This window comes from Muscardinus avellanarius (assembly GCF_963383645.1).
Source record: "Muscardinus avellanarius genome assembly, chromosome: 11".
NCBI classification, from domain to species: Eukaryota; Metazoa; Chordata; class Mammalia; order Rodentia; family Gliridae; genus Muscardinus; species Muscardinus avellanarius.
The window spans coordinates 19,454,317-19,476,789 of NC_137797.1; the positions used below are offsets into that span (position 1 = coordinate 19,454,317).

The 22,473-nt window shown below is 45.7% G+C and overlaps 1 protein-coding gene across 1 annotated transcript in view; it reads right to left on the reverse strand.

Annotated features, from left to right (window-relative positions):
• STAB2 (stabilin 2) overlaps positions 1-22,473 on the reverse strand; it is a gene marked incomplete at both ends in the record, with an annotated part of 163,727 nt that overhangs the window by 48,621 nt on the left and 92,633 nt on the right. The window contains 12 exons of the mRNA XM_080704808.1: positions 1,579-1,704; positions 3,018-3,094; positions 4,162-4,207; positions 4,530-4,625; positions 6,497-6,692; positions 7,622-7,717; positions 8,936-8,992; positions 10,202-10,330; positions 12,760-12,891; positions 15,823-15,930; positions 16,019-16,117; positions 19,938-20,015. Of these exons, the coding sequence (XP_080560934.1) occupies positions 1,579-1,704; positions 3,018-3,094; positions 4,162-4,207; positions 4,530-4,625; positions 6,497-6,692; positions 7,622-7,717; positions 8,936-8,992; positions 10,202-10,330; positions 12,760-12,891; positions 15,823-15,930; positions 16,019-16,117; positions 19,938-20,015 (1,240 nt within the window). The remainder of the gene's footprint in view (positions 1-1,578; positions 1,705-3,017; positions 3,095-4,161; positions 4,208-4,529; positions 4,626-6,496; positions 6,693-7,621; positions 7,718-8,935; positions 8,993-10,201; positions 10,331-12,759; positions 12,892-15,822; positions 15,931-16,018; positions 16,118-19,937; positions 20,016-22,473) is intronic.

Sequence of the window (22,473 nt, forward strand, 5' to 3'; positions counted from 1 at the left end):
AACAGGGGCAGATAGAAACCTCAAGGCTCTGGTGTGATGTCCTGAGATAAAGTCATCACGCGTGTGACATTTGGGCCTGGAACGGGCAAGCTTAATCTATTGATGGAGAGACCTCAGACAACCCCCAAATAAAGGACCTACTACCAAGAAAAAAAGAAGTGGGGTGGTGGGCTGTCTTCTTTCTAAATGTCAATGTCATTGGAGACAAAGCAAGGCTGAGGTACTGTCCCAGATAAAAGGGGACTAAAGATATGATAACTAAATGCAACATCCAAGCCTAGACTGGATCCTGTACTAGAGGGGAAAAAATGCCAGAAAGGACATTTATTAGGACAGTTGAAAAAATCAGAATATTAATGTCATTGGACAAAAGTATCACATCAATAATAAATTACTAAAGTCGATAACTGCTGCAGCTACATAAGAGACTGCCCATAGGAAATACACATTTGATTTTTAGGGATAGACAGAACATGATATATACATATTGCTCTCCAGTGGCTAAGGAAAATAAGCATATATACACAAGGAGCAAATGATCAGGTAAAAGGGGTAAGATGTTAAATTACTGTAGCAAAGAGCAGGTGGGTCTTATTTGTACTATCATGGCAAATCTCCATGATTTTTTCCCAACTAAAAAGTTAAAATTCATCTAACTAAAAAGTTAAATTTCCAAATTAAAAGCTAAAATAAATTCTAACTTCTAGATTAAAAAGTTAAAATTTAGATGATTTACTATGGTATAGAGTACATGTAGGAATTAAAATAATGGTTAAGCATTATAGGTATTTTCAAGGAAAGTTATTTTGTCATATTGGTCAACCTAGTACACAGTGTATCATGAGACACTATTTCTTGTTAAAAATACATATGTACACAGTAAAATGGGGCGATATAAAAGTAGCAAAAGTAGTTATCTATTTATCTATGTATTTCTGGTGCTAGAGCTCAAACCCGGGGCTTCCTGCACGTCCCTAGCCTAAGAGTAGTTATCTCTAGAATTCCCTCCCCCTATCATCTATGGCCTCCTGTAATTTTTCTATCTAAATAATATGGTACTTGTATAGCAAAATGACTAATGAAACTTTAAAAATGTGGCCACCACCCTAATTTTATTTAATTAATTTTATTTTTTGCAGTACTGGGGTTGGAAGCCAGGAGCATTCTACCTCCAAGCCCCACCCCAGCCCTATTTTTTTTTATTCTTTATTTTGAAACAGGGTCTCACTGAGTTTCAAAGGGCCTCACTGAGTAGCTGAAGCTGTCCGCAAATCGTGGTCCTCCTGTCTCGGCCTCCCAAATGCTGGGATTACAAGTGTGGGCCACCATGCCCAGCTACCACTCAAATTTTAAAGTGGAAAGTCTCTGCATTTCTCCTTCTGAAGTGGACTTTGGACATCACACCCCTCCATACCCCGTGGTCCCTATTTCCAGTCCTTTATGCTCTCCGCCCAGTGCAAACTGAGTGATGCTCCCAGCAGCTTATGTCTAAACACTGCAAGCCCAGACATTGGAAGCATTGCCGGGGGCTCCTCCTCTGGCACCATTTCTGCCGGGTGAATGAGGCTGGTCACCTACCGAGGCACACTATGCCATCGCCTGTGTAGCCCTCCTTGCACACGCAGACCCGGCTTCCTGGGGTGGTTCTTTTACAGATGGCCTTTGCAGAGCATCCTCCGTTGCTGACCTCACAAGCGTCGATGGCTATGGAAGGGACAGATGACATAGAGCAGGAGAGGAGGGAGAGGACAGAAACTCTATCAAAGCCATTTTACTTTGGTCCTTGAGAAATGGAAGATACTTCAAAACCACTCCGGCAGGCACTGGATTAAATATGGCTAATTCCCTCGAACAGAGGGCAAGAACAACATTGCAGTTATTTGCCCATCCCAGCTGTTGTATTAGCATACTGTCCACTTCTTATGGCAGAAAACATCTGGTGACCAGGCAGGGCACCTGGCATTGTGGGAAAACCCCCAGGGTAAGACGGTCAGAAAGCAGACTGATCAGAGTCCAGCTCTACCAAAATATAGACCAAAGCCTGCTAGGGCATGGTGCTCAAGAAAAAAAAAAATTAAGAGTTTATGTTCTTTTTTTCCTAGCACTAAATATGTGTTAGGCACCATAAGAATATGCTCACATTTCTTAGTACTTTACAGATATTAAGCCGGGTTCCATCCAGCAATTCAACGAGGGAGCCTTTCTTATTACCACAATATGCAGATGAAAAAATCAGTACAAAGAACAGCCAAGCTACTTTCCCAAGGTGGCATAGATAATAAGAACATACATAGATTAAAACCCAAGGAACAGAGTGAGGAGGCTGAGATTTTTTTCTTTTTTTTTTTTTTTGTGGTACTGGGGATGGAACCCAAGGACATTCTACCTCCGAGCTACACCCTCAGCTCTATTTTTTTTTATTCTTTGTTTTGAAACAGCATCTCACTGAGTTGCAAAGGCCCTCACTAAGTAGCTGAGGCTGTCTTCAAACCTCGATCCTCCTGACTCAGCCTCCCGAATGCCCAGCTGAGGCTGAGATTTTAACATCTGAGTTGCTCTGCCATCGTGCACAGAGAGGCCATCTAACCTTACTACACTGCATGGAAGGTAGTTTTAAGTTTACTTTACAAATGATTTAACAGGGCTCAGAGTAGTTAAAAGCCCCACACAAAGCCACAGGGCCTGTAGGAGGAGGATCCAAGGCTCAAACCCTATTCTGGCCCATTCCATAGTCCTGCTAACCCAGCCCCGCCCTTGGCCAATTAACTTGTGACTTTTAAAGTTGCCAGGGTGGTTCTAGTGCTCCCAAGCCTGGGAGCACAGTAGAATTGCATGTTGAAATAGGCGCAATTTTCCAGAACCAGCAGACACGCCCCACCCGTGAACAGTGGGTTTCCTGCCCCCGCAGGGCCAGCTGCCCAGTTACACGCCGCCGCTGTTCACCACCACTGCTGGCACGGGTGCGGAGGCCCGTTCACACCCAGCAGTGCAGATCTTTTCACTCCCGCCTCGCTTGCCTGTGCAGACCGTCCCATTGCCTTGGAATCCCGCCGCACATTTGCACGAGGCCGTGCCTTCCGGATCGAGAACGCAGCTGCAAGAGGAAAGGTAAATGGTGTTTGTAGAAGAATACTCAGCAGCCCACTGCATGGCTCACAATACCCCTCCTCCCGGGCGTTCCGCCCCGCCTCCGTTAGGCACAGGGGTTCTGCCTGTGGCTTTTGAGGAGAGACCTTTCCTGGCATGACTCCACCATGGACACCTGAAACCACAGCCACTTACCAGGCAAAATATGGAGTCTGTTAGCGCAGGAATAAGGAGGGGCGCTACTGATCTTGAGAGAGCTACTGATGTGCTAGCAGCTGGCTTTGTGCATTAATATCATGCCATCTATGCATCTTGGACAAGTCCTAGCAAGTCAGTATTATTACTATCGTCGTTTCCATTTATGAGGAGGAAACTGAGGCGCAGAGGGAAGAAATGACTGAGGTCATGCAGCCAGGGAACGTGACAGGCTCACTTTGAACGGAGGTCTAACTCCAGCTCCTGGGTTCTGACTGGATTCATTAAGCTCTCTGGAAGTCAGGAGCCGGGGCCCTATCGTGCCGAGCAGGATGGAGCCAATAAGGCCTGGCTGTGACCCAGGAGCAAGGCCTACTGATGCCGAGGGCCTCTGGGTTCCTGGGCCTCCCCGGGAGAGTCCCGGTGGCTTGCACTGGGGGGTAACAACTGACATTTCTTCCTTTTTTTTGGTGATACTGGGGTTCCTGGAAGCCCTTCTGCCTCCGGGATATACTCCCACGGGCTACACTCCCAGACCTATTTTTTAACATTTTTATGTGGAAACAGAGTCTCTTAAGCCAGCAAGGCTGGCTTCGAACCAGCGCGATCCTCCTGTCTCCGCCTCCCAAGCGCGGGGATTACAAGCGTGCGCCACCACGCCCGGCCTTAACAACTGACATTTCTGTCCCCAAGATTGGAAAGGCAGACCCGGCGAGTTGACAGGGGCCTATTCAGAGATAGTTTCAGTTTTACACTTCAAGTTTTCCTGTTACCAGACCTGGTGACAGAAAAGTCCTCCCCAGAGGATGGGGCCTGGGCTACCAGCTATTGGGGAAGAACCCTTTGCATTGTCCCCAAAGTGGGCCAGAGGGCACCTACTTGGCACTGGTGTGGCAGGTCCCATTGCAGCTGTCTTTTGTGATTGCTGAAAAAAAGAACCAGTTCCTTGAGAATTGTCTTTGGCACCATTATCTATTGCAAAGTGAAATTGGTAACATATGGTCTCCTAGATAGAAGTTTATCTAGAGAAAGGCTAGATGTAATCTTTTTTTCCTGTCTATGGAATATGAGTAATTTTTATTTTTTTCTGCTTTTTTATTTTACAAGCTTTTTGCTGCAAGAAGGAATTATGTTTATTGCCACAAGAAGCAGTAAAGGTGTCTCATTTCTATTTTAGAAAGAAAACCATGTAACTGCTGAGAAGCGGGGGCAGGAAAAGCTCATCCCTATGAAGGGCTCGTTCTTACCACTGTCACATTTCACGCCTCGCCAGCCAACGTCACAGTCGCAGGAGCCGTCACCGGAGGGTCCTTGGTTGCATCTCCCGTGGACACAAGGGCAGGCTAAGGGGAAAAATGCCTGCAGATGATCACACTCTGACTCAGCTTTAATATGCGTGTATCGTCGCTCAGTTTGTTCTCCAGCCTAGTTCTAGGGAATCATGTCTTCTGTGGGGGACTAGAGTGCCAGGAAGGGCCGGGGCACAGTAGACAGGGATGCAGGTTAATGGTGAGCCAGCTCACACCACAGTTTTGAAAGGGCTGCGTAGCACTGTGGGTCTGTGACCCAGCAGTGTGAAAGTCCTCAGCCAAGGTTACCCAGGGATTCAGAGTTATGCAGGGCTCCTTGGCGTGGAACCATCTTTGTTTCCTAAGAGTGGACTTCAAAGAAGCCCATTTGATACCAGATTGCCATCAGCAATGTAGAAATCTTTTTTTTTTTTTTTTTTTTTTTTTTTTTTTGTGGAACTGGGGATGGAACCCAGAGGCTTTCCACCTCCGGGCTATACTCCCAGATCTATTTTATACTTTATTTGGAAACAGGGCCTCACTAAGTTGCTGAGAGCCTCACTAAGTAGCTGAGGCTGGTTTCGAACCTGCGTGATCCTCCTGTCTCAGCCTCCCAAGCGCAGGGATTACAAGCCCGCGCCACCACGCCCAGCTAGAAATCTTAATTCCTTTGTTTCACAGTATGGCCAAGAACCCACTTTGAGAACTTGATGAAAACCAGGGATTCTTCCCTTTAAAAGGAATTCACTTTGGGGCTAGGCTGGACCTCATGAAGATCACCCACTCTTGCACAAATGCAAGCATGCAAAATTTCCCCAAAGAATATATAAAAAAATAAATCAACAATCTCATTTCAATGATAGATTATATGGCCCAACTGAAGGAACTCAATGATGTATTAATTTTGCTTGGCTTACACCAGCTAAGGAGAAGACAGGGATAGTTAAGTTTATGGTTTTTAGTACCAGGGAGAACAATGATTTGTTTTCTCATCATGGAACAGGAAGCTTCTCTTCCCCTCTCACAGATGCGTGTCCTTGGGCCCAAGGAAGTCAGGGAACAAAAATGCACACGACTTGGCTCAAATTTGGTCTCTATTTTTATAAAAACAAAGCCTATGGCTTGCAAATGGCAAAACAAAAGGGTGATCTTTTCCAAAAGGACGGCTCAATTTAAGAGCCAGGCTTTGGAGTCAAACAAAGGTGTGCCTTTCTTTTTTCTTTTTTTTTTTTTGCGGGTCTGGGGATGGAACCCGGGGGCATTTGACCTCCAAGCTACATCCCCTGCCCTATTTTTTTCTTCTTTATTTTGAAACAGGGTCTCACTGAGTTGCAGAGGGCCTCACTAAGTAGCTGAGGCTGTCCGCGAACCACGATCCTCCAGTCTCAGCCTCCCAAATGTTGGGATTATAAGCAAACATGCGCTCATCACGCCCGGCCTAAAGGTGTGCCTTTCTTGCCTCAGCTCTGCTTCTCATCAACTGCAAGCAGGGCAGGACTCATTCTACCTCTAATATCCTCGTCTGCAAAGTGGGCCCAGCCATCCCCAAAGGTGTAAGGTTCCTGGGTGGATTAAATGAGATAATGTGGACAAATCTGCTTGTCACACTATTGAGTAATATTCATCCTGAAAGTTGAACCATGATGACTTGTGTAGATAGGTAGATAGGTAGATAGAGATACGGGGTTGGGTTGGGAACATACATGGACAGATTGGGGGAAGATTGGTAGGTACAGGCCAGTGGCTAAAACTCTTTAGAAACACTGTCCTATGCGGATGATACTGCCCAGTTGGTTTTCAAATTCATAACAAGAGCCGGTGGGATTCCATCCTGCCTGGGAAGGCGAGGGGCCCAGGAGGGATGGCTCCTCTTTTGCAGGTTGATTTGGGTGGCCCTGGCTGGCTGGGGTGTGATGGGTGCACACCTTGATCACAGTGGACGCCGTACTTGCCCTCGGTGCAGGTCTCGCAGGCCGTCCCGCTGAAGCCCTGTCCACATTCGCACACGCCCGTGCCGTTTAGCCCATCCAAACAGATCCCATTCCCGAAGCAGACGTCCTGGGCTTTGCCAGGGCAGGCCTGGCACTGGGGACCAAAGAAGCCGGCACAGCACCCTCTGGTCTGAAAGAGAAGGTTGTGGCTGGACATGCGGTTCAGTCCTCTGGTTTGGGGCTCGGCCCTATGTGCCTGTTTCCTTGACCCCAGGGCTTGCACGGGATGGAAGCAGAGCCCTGAGGACCAGGTGAGGCGCAGCAAGCTCTAGGGCACTAGGAAGACGGGGAGAGGAGAGAGGAGGCAGGTGAGAGAAGGCGATTAAGAGCCACGAGAAAGGAGGGGCAGAGGCACAGACTGAAGAAAGTCTCCTTGGGGCTGGATGGAGGCAGGACTAGTGGCCTCCACCATCTCCAATGTGGGCCCCGCCTCTGTGAAGGTCATTTCACCTCTTATGGAAGGAGAGGAGGCCTCTGCAGAGGAGGCTGTTGGCGTTTTAGGAGAAAATCTTTGATATTTCAGGGGAAACCTGTAGGATGTCTGTTTTGGGACCATCTTCATTTTTACAAAGCCTCCTCCAGCCCCAAGCTCTGCAGTTTAATGGTCAAACTATCCTGACTCTGCTAAGATATGCAGAGGCTGGGTCTAGTCCTCTGGGGAAAGAGCAGGTTGGTGAGTTTTAAGTGACACCCAGGGGTCCTTAGTTTGGGGTCAGGTTTTCTAAATGAGCGGGTACACCTGTCTTCCCTTAGGGAAGGACTGCTTCCCCCGTCTCTTTCGCTCACACATAGGCTCATGGGAGAACAGAGGGGTCCCCTTCCCCTCCTGGACCCTCCATTTCTTCGTCACACATAATTGAATGCTGCAGATTCTATTCATTTTCTGATTTACGGGGCCAATGGATCTGAGTTTTATTGCTACATCTGCTACTGCGCTGCAGCCCAGTGACGAGGAGGTGGAATGAATCCACGCAAAAGCATCTCGAAAAGTCTCACCCACGATGGGATTTCCCCACGTTGCCAAAGCAATTAGAAGGACGATCAAAGCATCACACTCACAATGACAGTCTTCACACACTTGGGCTGGCACCCAATGAGCACATGGTGCTTTCCCATGAAATACAGGATGTAGATACATTTTCTTGTCTCATTCCCCTATGAAAAAGTAACGATTCCATCAGCTTTTTGTTAGGAGAAAATGTTTTTCAGCGTCTAAAGGTGCATGGTGCGCTGCTGGCTCTGCCAAGAACATTCTGGAAAGGGAGAGTTGTGGCCTCTGAGTGTTGCTCCATAAACGAGGAGACACAAGATCACGATGCTGGCTGCAGAATGCCAGGGGGAGAAATCCAAAGTATACTTTATCGTAATGCTCTGTAAAAAGAATGATTCTTTAGAGGCCTAAGCTCAGGAGAACCATTTTTAACCAGGTCAAAAATGCCCTTCTAGTCCATGCATTCATTGGTCTAAACAGATTTCTATTTGCTTGTTGACTTGTATTTCCCCTTGGTCCAAGAAATGATTGTTTTTGCTTACAAAAATTTACCATGTGCTAGATTAATTTAAAACTCTGTGGTTGTGGTGGTGCATGCCTGTAATTCCAGTACTTGGGAGGCTGAGATAGAAGGGATTGCAGGTTCAAGGGTAGCTTCAGCAATTTAGTGAGGCCCTCAGCAACTTAAGAGAAATGCTGTTTCAAAATAAAAAATAAAATAGGTGTAGGGGTGTAGCTTAGAGGCAGAATGCCCCTGGATTCAATACCTAGGACAAAAGAAAATAACAAAAACAAAACAACAAAACAAACTCAAACGAAAGAATGAACATTTATTATTATTATCATAAGTTATCATCACTCTGTGGAACACGCAGAAGTATTTATCCTTTGTAACGGTTGTTAACAGAAGTAGCTTTTACAGAAAATAGCTATAAGACACATATATGGGCAATTAATCCAAAATTGTATCTACCTCTCCCATGTCTGAATCTATTTTTCTGATAAGGTTAGTTGTAACTTAAACTATAAAAAGGAACCAGGTAGGTGTGCTGCATTGGGCTTTGGATGTGCAGTCTGTCTTCTCTCATAAGAATTCTTTTGTCCTCCATTGGCTACGCTGAGAGATTTAGAAAATATAAATTCTTTCCTGCGTTGTTGACTTATGAACTCATTTTCATTTGGTGTTTAATTAAATCTTACCTCGATCCCTCCAAAATGCATTTAAGACTTTACAAAGAGGTATACGGTGTAACAAGGTAGAATTGAGTTATAAGTAAGTCGAGGACTGAGGGCAGGAAGAGGAGGAGTGCTTGAGATTCATTTTCCAATTTGGATTTCCTAGGACCTGGAGGCTGTTTTGTGAAAGCAGACAGAACACTTACCAGTGGTTTTGTTCCAAGTGGGCAGGCTGGTTCCTGGGCACACTTCCCGCACTTTCCCTTTGTAAAACAGAGGCAAAGGGGGAAGTTTCAGGGTTATTAATTTATGTGTAGCATGAAGCTGTAAATATTTTCTAGAGCTTTCAACTGAAAAATGAAAAACCAGGGAAGATGAAATCTTAAATAGAGAGTAGAAAAATCCAGGAAGATCATCTGGTCAACCATTTAATGTTTTATGAAACAAACACACCAGTGACTTCAGGACTGGCATGTTTGGGTATCACTTTCTTCCCCCTACAATAACCTTTTGAAGTGTGAAGGTCTCAACTTGTGTAAGTCTGAAATCCTTTAACTGCAGCCTTCATTGACTGAAACTCAACATTCAGTGAATTGGGCCCGATTCAGAGACTAACGATGAGCCTAACCTTGGGAGCAGTGTTCCCGCTGAAGGGTGCGCCATGGAGATGCTGCACAGAAAATACACACAAAGAGCGAAACCTTCCCTTAAAATAGATAGCAGGAGACCAATGTGTCTCGGTCTTCACTTGGCATCTATTTGACAGTCTAGCTTGGCCGTCCAGAGTTGTGGTTCTGGATAGACTGCTTGGATTTGAGTCTCTTCTCTGCTCTTTGCTAAGGTGTGAGCCTGGGTGCATTATCGACCTCCCTGTGACTCATGTTCCTATCTATAAAATGAGGATAGTAATAATACCTACTTGGTAGGGTGTTGAAGAGATAGGTTAATACATTAAAACATTTAGAGCAGTGCCTGACACATAAGTGCCTAAGAAACACCAGCAGTCACCACTGCTCCCAAGGGCTCCCACACTGCTCCATGGCCTGGACTGAAAATCTTGCATCCCGTAACACCCCGAAATCATCCATTGTGGAAATAGCATCTTTTCTAGTAGAGCAGGCTTAGCCACGGCCTTCCACAGGTGCACCACAGGCTCCTCCCTCTGTCTGTGTTAGACACAGCACATTTTCCTTTTGAGGCGAGTCCGGGCTTCAGAATCCTGCTGAACACAATGGCCCAGGCTCTCAAGTGCTCAAGATGCAGCCCATTGCACTAGATGACGAGCACATCAAAGATGGGGTGGTGCCTTATTTTTCCCGTAGAACTCCAGTCCGGTGTGCTCCTTGGCTCACTGAGTAGGTTTTGGACTAAACTGAGATCCTGTCATAGGGAATTCCTAAGCTTAAAAAAGAACATCACAAGGAGTAAGTCCTCACCCATTAGTTGTATCATTGGCCCTGGAAATAACTTACTTGAACAACAGTGGTGTCGTTATTATCACATCTATTCCTCTGAATTTCCAGAACTTTCCCCAAGCCATGGATCACTCCCTTGTCAGTGGCAACATTGGTGTAGTTTATTGGAGCCTCATTTACGTAGAGCTATGAACAAGAGAGTTAAACGGCACTTTATTGTAGTGATTTTAAAGGAGATGGGGAAGATGGGGTTGGAGCCTATAGCTGAGACAGGAGGATCACAGGTTTGAATTGCCTCAGGAACTTAGCAAGACTCTGTTTCCAAATAAAAAATAAAATGGGGCTGAGGGTATAGCTCGGAAGTAGAATATCTCTACATTTAATCCCCACCACCACCACCACCACCACCACCCCAAACAAAACCAAAACAAACAAAATGTAAAAACCAAACCATAAAACGAAAACAACAAAAACACACAAACAAAAAAATCCTGGGTGATGTATGTGGCGTGTGTGTGTGTGTGTGTGTGTGTGTGTGTGTGTGTGTTGGTATTGCAGAGCTGAGGTTGGGAAAGGGAAAAAAAAACTTTATTATACTAAACAGAAATACAGTTAGTATTCAGCACTGGTTTAAAATTCATAAAATAAATACATCAAAGAATATCTTCTCTGTAATATTAAAACATCCCAACTAAGTGCTTACGTCTGAATTTCCACTGAATGTTAAGGTCTGTTATGTTTCTAATGGTTTACTTGCAGGCAAACACATTTCTGTTTCAACATTGGCTAAATCATTGCTAAGCTCCAAGCTGAGGTCCATGTATATTTGGAAAACCACCAGGAATCCTTATTTAGTCTCAAATGGTCATTATAGCACAAGTTTCTAGAATTATAAGATGCCGAGCTATTTTTAGACACTCAAATAGCAGAACATTTGATATTGTAATACTGTTTAATTTGGCATTAAAAAAAGCCTGAATCTTTTTCATCATGAAATATACCCAGAAAATTATAGGTTGCATTACAATTTTGTTTAAACATGCCTACTCATTTAGAAAGAATTTTTTCCTACACATGCATTGTAATAAGTAAAAGTAAATGACTACCAATAAAACTCAAGCCTCTATTATATGAATAATTTTTGCTCTAGATCAAAGAATTTCTGGAAAAATGGAAAATGAACATTATGACATTGAAATTGATTTGACTGACTGCTGGAACATTTATTTCTATGTGATGAAAGAAAAGATGACAGATTAAAACCAAGTACAGAGACGAAAGCTCTCTATCAACAATAGAACTGCCAATCCTGGAAAAATAAGAACATGTATTTCAAAGATCCTCCTCAAAGTTATTAAACAACAGATATAAGTGTTTGTAGGAGAGAAAATATGTGAAGTTAGAGATTATTCTCCAAATAACAAAGAATGGAAAAGACTTTTTTTTATCACCAAGCAGATTAAAGATTTTACTTAAAAATCTACTTATGATGATGCCGGGCGTGGTGGCGCACGCTTGTAGTTCCCGTGCTTGGGAGGCAGAGCCAGGAGGATCGCGCAGGTTCGAAGCTAGCCGGGTGCGCTGCCTTAGGAGACCCTGTTTCCAAATAAAAATGTAAAAATAGGTCTGGGAGTGTAGCCTGGAGGTAGAAGGGCTTCCAGGAACCCCAGTACCACCCCCCAAAAAAAATCTACTTATGATTCAATGAGGATACCACTGAAGATGTTGTGTGTGTGTGTGTTACAGGGGATGGGACCCGGGGGCATTTTACCCCCAATCTATACTCTCAGCCCTATTTTTAATTCTTTATTTTGAAACAAGGTCTCAGTAAGTTGCGGAGGGTCTCACTAAGTAGCTGAGAGAGACCGAGAACTGCAATCCTCCTGTCTCAGCCTCCCAACAACTGGGATTATAGGTGTACGCCACCACACCCTGTTTAGGACCCCCGTCTCTACCATTATATAATGTGATGATGCCGATCCATTCAGTAGCTGGGTCCTGGACACCTTATGTCCTAGAGCCAATGACATATCTTGTGGAATAAGCTGAGCTCCCAGGTTCCATTCCATCTGGGAGACCACTTGGGACTGTCTTTTGGGTCTTCTGTACCAGTGCTAGAGGTGCTGGGTATGCAAATACCACGATTGGTAAGGCTACATTGGTTATCTGAAGGCTGACCACTGGGTAAGTGACTGGTAACTTAATCTGGATTAGTCATTAAGTTTCTGGTCAAACACAGACAACTGTTTTGTGTTAAGGTTCAGGAAGCACTGGTGAAATTATTTCAATATGGAGGCAACCAGGATGGGCAGGAGTGAAGACATCTGCTCCTGGGTTTTAAAAAACAGGATCGGCTGGGTGTGGTGGCGCACGCTTGTAATCCCCGCACTTGGGAGGCTGAGACAGGATCGCACAAGTTTGAAGCCAGCCTCAGCTACTTAGTGAGGCTCTCAGCAACTTAGTGAGATTGTTTCCAAATAAAATATAAAATAGTTATGGGAGTATAGTCCAGAGGTAGAAAGCCCCTGGGTTCTACCTTCAGTACCACACACACATAAAAAAAAAAAAAAACAAAAAAAAACAAAACAAACATAAAAAACCAAACAGGATTGTACCTGGTTGTCGCGGAAAAAGAAGCCGAGGAGGTAGGAGAAACCCAGCATGGTCTCCCGGTGCATGCCGTTGCGCAGATCATTCTTCAGCAGCTTCTCCTCCAGGACCACGTGGTACCGGAGCACATCCTCCTCCTGCACCGCACACAGAAGTGAAAGTCAGTCAACTGGTCAGACTGTCACTTACGGGCTGTGCTCCTGTGCCCGCAGTGTGGGGGTCGCAAAGATGAGCCACAGCTGGTCAAAGTGGAAGTTTTGACCAAGTCATCAAGATGCAAAGCATCAAATAATGAGGTGGGTTGTGATCACCTTAGGGAACTTGGAAATTTTTAAAGAAAATGGTCAAGAACCAATTAGGGGACGCTAAAACCCAGATGATGGAGGCTAAGAAAGTTAAGGTTGGATTTTAAAGGTGGTGTCTTTGGGCAAAAGTGCCTTGAAGAGAGCCTCTATCCCTGCTTGCCTTTCACCTCTGGGGTCATGTGTACACTGGGGCATTTCAGAGTTTGACCTGCGCCTCCTAAACATGGCGAGGCATGTTGGACTGGGGTCTGACTCAGGCCCGGGTGGTCTCCTAAGCCAGGGGCTGCTGGTGAACTGCTCCGTAGCAGGGTCAGGGGAGTTGTCATTGCTTGGAGACAGACCTGCACTCGCAGAGTTGGCTTGAGAGAAGAGCGGGTGTCTCCTGGGGCCGCACGTGGGACCACGTCTGCACGAGCTGGCATCTTGGGTCTTATCCAAGATAGCTGAGCAGCAGGGCACACAGGGAAAGCTGAGAATGGGCTCTGGACTCTGAGGGTCTTTTTTCCCCTTTTCTTTCCTCTTTTTTTTTTTAACCTTTTAGACATACTTCCATGGCTTTATATTCAATAAATAATTCATCCTATCAGGTTCTCTCTATTCAAGTAACTGGTCTGGTTTGTGTCTCCTGATGAACCTTGACTGATTCCAGGAGCAGCCTTTTCTCTACCGCCCTGCCTGCCCTTCGCCACACTGTGGTGTGGGGGCTGAGGGGGAAGAGCATTTTAAGTCCAATAAAAAAATGGTGATTATTACAAGGGGTTGTGTATTAGTTCATTTTCTGTGGCTATGACAAAATATTTGAGTCTGGGTGGTTAATAGAGAAAAGGGCTTACTTAGCTCACAGCTCTGGAGGCTGAGAGTCCAAGATCAGGTGGCCCCATATATTTGAGCTCTGGCGAGGACCTCATGGTTATTGGTATGGAAATGGTGAGAGCATGTGGAAGAGTGACCCCATGGAGAGACAGGAAGCCCATGACCAGGCAGGGGCTGGTCTTGGGAGAATAACCCCTTCACACCACGAGGCCGGTACCAATCCCTTCTGATGGCATGTCCTTGATGACCTACCTTCAGTAAGCCCCGCCTCTTACAGGTCCCGCCACCTCCCAGCATTGCCACACTGAGGACCAAACGTCCAGCACGTGAACCCTTGGGGACTCACCAGATCCAAACCATAGAAGGCTGACTATTATTATCACAATGATTTAATTTAAATAAGAGTGTTTTTATGACTTAAAGAACTTTTAGACGAGGCAGAAAGGCTATGAATGACCTGAAGTTTTATCTCCAGGCAGGAAAAGACTGTTCCACTGAGCAGGTACGAATGAATAGGGCTGGACAAGGTAAAGGTGGTTTCTTATTCCATCCCAGGAGTCCCACTCGTTCACCAGGCCTGTTACAGAAGTTTCACACCACCCCTGCTGTCGCAGAGGTTATAATCTGGTGGGAGAGCTAAGGCCCATCACCTTGGAAGACCATTCATCATCCTGGGGGCCTATTATGATAAGTGCTGAAGGGGAAACATGGGGGAGGGGGCATCTGTGGGAGTGAACAGGAAGGATGGGTTAGAGGGATTCCGGAGGTAACGAGGAGTGAGGGAGCCTTCCTGGTAAGGGGGCTGTGTGTGTGTGTGTGTGTGTGTGTGTGTGTGTGTGTTTGTGTGTGCGTGTGTGTGTGTAGGTAGAAATGAACTAGGGCACCGACTGCATCTTTGGTCTCATAGACCCTGCATCTTTAGGTTCTATGTGATCCTCACTCTGGTTGGACTTTAAGTACCTGTGGGACTTTAAGTACCAGCCCCATCTTATAGCATCTTTGTCTCAGCCACTCTGTAACAATGCACGTGAAAATAGCATGCTTGTCTGTGTGAATCCAGTTACAAACGTGTCCTCTTGCGTAGGGCTGAGGGCGAAGCAGCCCGGGCTCCACCAGTGTGAAAATTCTGGGGCCACCACTGAATACAAGAGAAAGTGTTGTCAGTGGATGGAGGTGTTAAATACCAAAGAAGTAGTTTGGACTTAGTCCTGCAAGAAACTGGACTCATCCAGAGGGTTTTAAGTCAGAGAACACCATGCACCATGATGGAAACTTTTTAATTAACTCACAAAATCCTTTGGCAAAGCTTGACTTTTTTTGTGTGGTACTTTGGGTGGAACCCAGAGGCTTTCTACCCCCAGGCTATACTCCTAGACCTATTTTATACTTTATTTGTAAACAGGGTCTCACTAAGTTGCTGAGAGCCTCACTAAGTAGCTGAGGCTTGCTTGCAACCTGTGTGATCCTCCTGTCTCAGCTTCCCAAGCGCTGGGATTAAAAGTGTGCACCACCACGCCCGGCTAAAAAGCTTGACTGTTTATCCACAGCTTTTAGGAGTCAGGAAAGATGGAGAGAGAGAAAGAAGAGCAGGAAGAAAGAAGTGATCCCCCCTCTAGGTCCCTGCTGCTATCTCAGCTGCTAGACGTGGCAGAGGCCAGGAGGGCTGAGCAGAGATGACCAGGAGGATTCTTCCAGGTTTCTGGGACGCCTGTCGCCTGTTTGTGTGCATGGGCTCCAGAGTGTGAGTCCAGAGCTCTGCCCGAGAGCATGCTCTGTCCTGGGGCAGGCTTGTGCACAGGAGAGTCTGTGCATGCATCTAAATTAAGTACATGGATACAGATAAGCAGGCTTTGATGAAACTGTGAAATGGCACATGGTCAATAAAATGAAGATGCTGAGCATTTGAACTCCTGGAAAATCCCTTTCCTGGCTATTGTTCCTGATACCTACTAGAGTGGTGAGCTGCTTCTCCCTGGCATAATTCTCAATGGCCTCGTTGCTGGGAGCAAACACGGTATAGGCATCAGCGGCCTCGATTGCATCCGCTAGATTATATTGCTGCAAAGGAAGGAGACACGAGCAGGTGAGTGATCCTTGTCCCCAGGTGAGCTGAGCGAGGTGGTCATGCAGAGGACATGGTACTTGCAATGATGTAGCCCCGGAAGATGGAATAGTCAGGCATCTGGTTCAGCCGGGTGAGCAGGTTTGGTAGTGAGCCAGTGACACCTCTTTGGGGGAGCAGCACCTGTGAAAGGAAGCCCCCCAAAATCTGTTCAGAATGTTTCAGCAGCATCTGATGCTCACTGATACATCCAGAAGTCCTGTTCACTTCTTTAGTCCGAAGGAATTGACACTGAAAATGTCTTGATCGCTTATAGTCTAAAATTATTCTAGGATGCAGTGACGAGGCTGGGAGGAACTCGGGATGTTATTAGTTCAGTTTGATGTCTTGCCTTTAAATGAATTCCCTCTCCAGTTAGAGCAATTTCATCTTGCACGCAATACTTCATAGCTCTCCCTAGGAAACCGTTAGAGTTTTATTAATCTACCCTGTTTGGGCAGACCTTGCGAATCTAACTGAAATGCAGCAGGCTGTAGCTAACACCCTTCCCTTTTGGTTCTTTTGTTTATTGTTGTGGGTCCTGAAAATCTTATGTGTACTGCAACCCGGTAGACTGAATCTGCCTTATAAAACTGTTTTGTTGTTTGTCTCTTACAATGCAATGAAAATAGAAGATTTTTACTTAAGAACTTAGATTTCTGACTTCTAAAAGCATCGGTGCAGCAGCACACAGGTGCAGAGGGCAGCAGCCGCAGCTGCTTTTGTTACAGTCCCCACTGCTCCGTAGTGCCTTCCACATGGCTCATTATGTCATTCATCTGGTGCACGTGGACATTTGAGCCTGTAAGCCTCCTGGCAGGGCTAACCTTCTGGCCAAGACAATTATTTCCATCTTTTCATTCTACCAAGAACCATCTCAGATGGAAGAACCCAATAGTGGGACATTTGGGGTTAATTAATTAACCCAAATTAATCCAGTCAGTCTTCAACCAACATCTATTGAGCCCTTCCTTGGGCCAGGAGTGGATATACAAATTTGACTGAGGCCTGTATCCTGCAGGCAAGAAGCGGAGCATATTCCTGGAGGCGGCCCACACTAGTGTGCTGCCATAGTTGAAAATAAAGTTTTATTGAGACACAGGCATGCACATTTGTTTACATGCTGTCTAAGGCTGATTTTTGCATCACAACGGAGAAATGAAGAGTGAGAGAGATGATATATCCTCTGAAGTTTAATATGTATAATCTAATGACAGCCAACAATATCAATTATAAAGGCCACTGCAACATTATTAAAAGTTACCGTGGTGGCGCACGCTTGTAATCCCCGCGCTTGGGAGGCGGAGACAGGAGGATCGCGCTGGTTCGGAGCCAGCCTCGCTGGTTTAAGAGACCCTGTTTCTAAATAAAAATACAAAAACAGGTCTGGGAGTGTAGCCCAGAGGTAGAAGGGCTTCCAGGAACCCCAGTGCCACCAAAAAAAAAAAAAAAAAAAAAAAAAAAAAAAAAAAAAAAAAGTTACCGCTTTCTCCAGAACCCCAAATGGATGCAAACCACAGAAAGAGCCATGGGATGGAGTTCTGCTCCATGGCACCTGGGGCCAGGCCCTTCAAGCAACGTGCCATCTGCACAGCTGCACACGGCAGGTGGCTGTGATGCCCGGGCAGGTAGAGAAGGAGCTGTAGAGGGAGCAGGGCAGCCCAGACGCTCCGCAGGGGCTTGACTCGGTCCTTACCACTTCCGAGTCTCTTGTGTTCAGATAACTTCTTCCCCCAGCCAACTACCTAGCCCCGGGGATGCTCAGTTGTCTCATTTGTGGAGCGAGGACAACATGGCCCCTACTTGTCTTAGGAATGTTGTAAAAATATAGTGCATGATACTTGGTACAGCCCCTTGCTCCATGTGGGCCTTAAAAAATTCCAATTATTATTGTACACAGGATGAGAGGGGCTCGTACAGATGAGGGACACTGGCCCTTGGAACATGCTACCTTTAAAGGGTTCAGAACTGACATCCCAAGAAGCAGTTGTCAGTGCAAGAAAATTGATAGTTATGTATGAGTTTTATATAAAGAAATCGCATCGGATTTCGAAGGAAGAAGGAGATAAAACCAATATTTATTGTGGGTTCACTAGGCAGCGGGTATCGAGCTAGAAGGAGGCTCAGGAAGGTCACGCAGCTGGCTAAGACTCTGTATGACTTTACAGTTTACCATCTTGACGACTTTCCAATTTACCATCATGGCACTGTGCCATCCATCCTCGGTGACACAGGCTGTGTAGGTCTGGAAAGGTCCACAGAGGGGGTAGGACTTGAACCACACCCCATGGCAGTTAGCTTGCTGTAGGAGGTGGTTTGAGGTCTTATTCTACCGCTGTGTCCATCAAAAAATATAAGGAGTGAGAGGAGATAATTTTGTGTCCTTTAAAAGGTATTTTAGTACTTTTGAAAAGCCAGGATTGGTAAAGAAAAATACATAAGTATTGTTTGTATCATAGAAAGTCCTAGTTGATCGCAAGTGATGAATCGCTTCCTTAAAAAAACGTGTTTTTAATACAGGAGGACTGCACTGTCTTTGCAAAATATGGGACCCAGGACTCTCACAAATAGAAATAGCTGACCTTTTCTGTGACTTGAAAACTAAAGAGTGTGCATATAAGTGCTGTCTGAGAACAATTTTAATGAAAATGCAATCAGTGAATTGCTTTCCCCCATCGCCCACCTTTTGAACATTCCCAATCTACGTAAGTTCTAACTTTCATCTATAATGAAGATCCTAATATAGTAACTGAAAATTATAGGGTGACTCGTGACCCCATTTTCCATTCTTCTTCTTTTTTTGTATATTTCGTACCTTTGAATACCATTGATTTGGGATTTGGAAGAAAATGAAAACCTCACAATCTTTTTTCTACCTGTTTTGATTTTTTTCCTGTTAGGGCCTCCACACCGTTTCTTTTTAGGGTGCCGTAATTCAGAGAGTGGAGTGAGTAGAGAGACATGTAGCTCCTTGCCTCCTTCCTCATTCTTAATTATACTCTTCCCCGTGCCAGGGTGCTGGTGTGCCAGGGTGCTGGTGTGCCGTGTGTGTGTGTGTGTGTGTGTGTGTGTGTGTGTGTGTGTGTGTTGCTGGGAATTGAACCAAAGGGCATTCTATAATTGAGCGACACCCCGGCCCTTTATTATTAATTAATTAATTTATTTATTTGTGGGTCTGGGGATGGAACCCAGGGGCATTCGACCTCCGAGCTATACCCCCTGCCCTATTTTTCATTCTTTATTTTGAAACCGGGTCTCATTGAGTTGCAGAGGGCCTCACTAAGTAGCTGAGGCTGTCTGCGAACCACGATCCTCTGGTCTCAGCCTCCCGAATGCTGAATTACAAACATGCGCCACCACGCCCGGCTTAACAAGGTCTCACTAGGTTGCTGAGAGTTTCACAATCTTGCTGAAACTGTCCTTGAGCCTGTGGTACCCCTGTCTCAGCTTCCCTACTACTGGGATGTAAGCCTGTGCCACCATGCCTGGCTCATGTGCCATATACAATTTTTCTATAGACAGGAGAGATAACTTGTGAGGCCAGGCTTGACAGATGGCCCATTGCAGAATACAGGCTGAGTAATATGGTAGCTGAAATAAGAGAGTCTCTAAATATCTTTAAACTAAAGAAAAAAAAATCTGAATATGGTGGTGCACCCAATCCCAGTAATTGGGAGGCTGAGACAGGAGGGTCACAGGTTTGAGGCCAGCTTCAGCAACTCAGTGAGACTCCTCCCCCAGCAATTTAGACTCTGTTTAAAAATACAAATTAAAAAGGCTGGAAGTATATCTTAGAGGTCCTTGGGTTTGATTCCCGGTACCCAAATTAAATAAAAATAAAAAAGGCAATGGAGCAAAATACAGGTTACTTTCATATGAAGGCCAAACATTTCTTAATTTCCCCTAACAGTACCGTGAAGGAGGACAGGCCCGGGGGAGACGAGCCTCCTGGAGGGACCTCTACCTTGCTGATGATGTGTATCACCCCGTTCGTGGCTGCGTTGTCACTGTCGACGATGGATGCTCCTTCGATTGTGATATTCTGCAAATGCAAACCGCAGTGGGCGGATGAGTTTTTAATAGAATAATTCCAAGGACTGAATTCTGTGCGATGGTTGGAGAAAAGGAGGGTGGTAAAACACCACGCCTCTGCAGTGCCCCTCCCTTCCCCACAACCTCGCCCAGCTAAGGGGCAAGTATGGGCTGGGCTGTACACATAAATATCATTTCGAAGGAGCCTGGCTTTCTCTGGGGTGTGCTGGGAACTAGGGAAGGGAGGTGTTACCTGTACAAAGCGGCTTTCTTGCATGTATGCCCAGTTTCCTGGGATACTGGTCATGCAATGGGGCAAGGGCGGCTGAGCTGCTGCTGCTCCTGTGACCCACCCTGCCCACCGGTGAGCTCTCTATGCTCACTGGAGCCCGTCCAGGCAACTGCCGCTGGACAAAGCTTCATGGAGGTGCTGTTTTCTGGTAAGGCCCAGGAGGCACTGTGGGAAACGGAGGTGCACGGTCCAGGCCATCACCACTGGACTTGCTGGCGATGCTCCTGCCTAGCCTCTTACTACTGGATCTTCCCCATAAGCATTTCTCGACAAACCTTATGTCTTACATCCCAGCTCTGGGTATCTTCTTTGGTTTCTCAGCAACCTATCACTACAATGGGTAGTAGAAAGTACAAATCATCATTGGGGTTTCCACTTTTTGATCAGCAGTGACCTTGATGCTTTTGGGATGTGACCCACAGTAAGAAATACTTTTAAATTGTGACTCATTAGACACCACACACACACACGAAATGAATTAGTACTTTCCTTTAGTATGTGGGAGGTATCCTGATTATTAATTCTATCCTTATCTATTTCACTAAAAATGCTAGACAAGACTCATTAAGTGAACCTGGCATCTGAAGAACACTGCAGAAGCCAGGCATGGTGGCCCACTCCTATATTCTCAGTACTTGGGAGGCTGAGACAGGAGGTTCATAGGCTCAAGGCCAAAGTATAATTACTTAGAGGCACTCTGTTTCAAAATAAAATGGGCTGAGGGGTAGCTCAGAGGTAGAGCACCCCTGAGTTCACTCTCTAGTACCACTGGAAGAAAAAAAGGTAGGAGAGAGAAAAAGAAAAGAGAAAAGAAAAGAAAGAGAAGAAGGAGGAGGAGGAGAAAGAGGAGGAAAAGAAGGAGGAGGAGGAGGAAGAAGAGAAGGAGGAAGAGAAGGAAGGGAGGAGGAAGAGAAGGAGGAAGAGAAGGAAGGGAGGAGGAAGAGAAGGAGGGGGAAGAGGAAGAGAAGGAGGGGGAGGAGGAAGAGGAGGAGGAGGAGGAGGAGGAGGAGGAGGAAGAGGAGGAGGAGAGAAACATTACAGATCTTATTATGAATTGTGTCCCCCCATTCCTACAATTAATATGTTATTGTCCTAACCCTCAGAACCCCAGACTGACTTATTTGGAAATAGGATCTCTATAGAGGTGCTCAAGTTCAAATGAGGTCCTTAGGGTGGGCCCTAATCCAAGACTGATGTCCTTATAATTAGAGAGAATTGGCACAGAAACAGCCATACAGAGAGAAGGCATGTGTTCAATAACACAACACCTATGATCCCAGCACTCAGGCCTGGAGAGCTCCTTCCCTCAGCCTCAGAAAGAACTGACTGCCAGCACCTTGACCTTGGACTGCAGCTTTCTGAACCATGAGAGAGAGAAAAAATTCTGTTGTTGAAGCCCCCAGTCTGTTACTTTGTTATAGTGGCCCCAGAGAACTGATCCAGACAAGAACTGACTTTCTGATCAGACTCCAAGTAGTTTTTTAAGAATTATTATGTGAGGAATGGGGCTAAGTAAACCTAACCTTCCAAGTGGCTAGCCAGCAACCAAAGAAATGTCCTCTCTCTGGTTTCCTTTCCTCTTCTCCCCACCAGGACCCCTCATTTGAAATTCCTCCTGGGCACATTGGGTGGAGAAGGAGACTTGTCTAGTCCAAGCAGCTTCCAAGTTACATAAACAGAGGCCACACAAGACATTCATGGCCACTGAGCACATCTTCCTTGGCTAAAGGGAGACACTGATATCTGATATTTAGGAATGCGTTCATGAAAAATGTGCCTTTGATGGTTAGCTCCTCTAGTGCAGGGGTCTTGACTAAATCATTGTTGAATTTATAGAGCCTGGGATATTTCAGCTCAGGGTAGGTGTTTAGTTATGTTTGCTAAGAGGACTGATGGTTTAAAACACCAGTGGCAGCTGGGTGTGGTGGCGTGTGCTTGTCATTCCAGTACTTGGGAGGCTGAGATAGGAGGATCACAGGTTCTCAGCCAGCCTCAGAACTTAGTGAGGGCTTCTGCAACTTAGTGAAACCCTGTTTCAAACTAAAAAATTAAAAAAGGTCTTGGGATATAGCTCAGAGTTAGAGTGCCCCTGGGTTCAATCTCCAGTACCACAAAAATAAGTAAATAAATAAAACACCAGTGGCTTATCATGACTGTAGAAATGGCTTCACTTTAT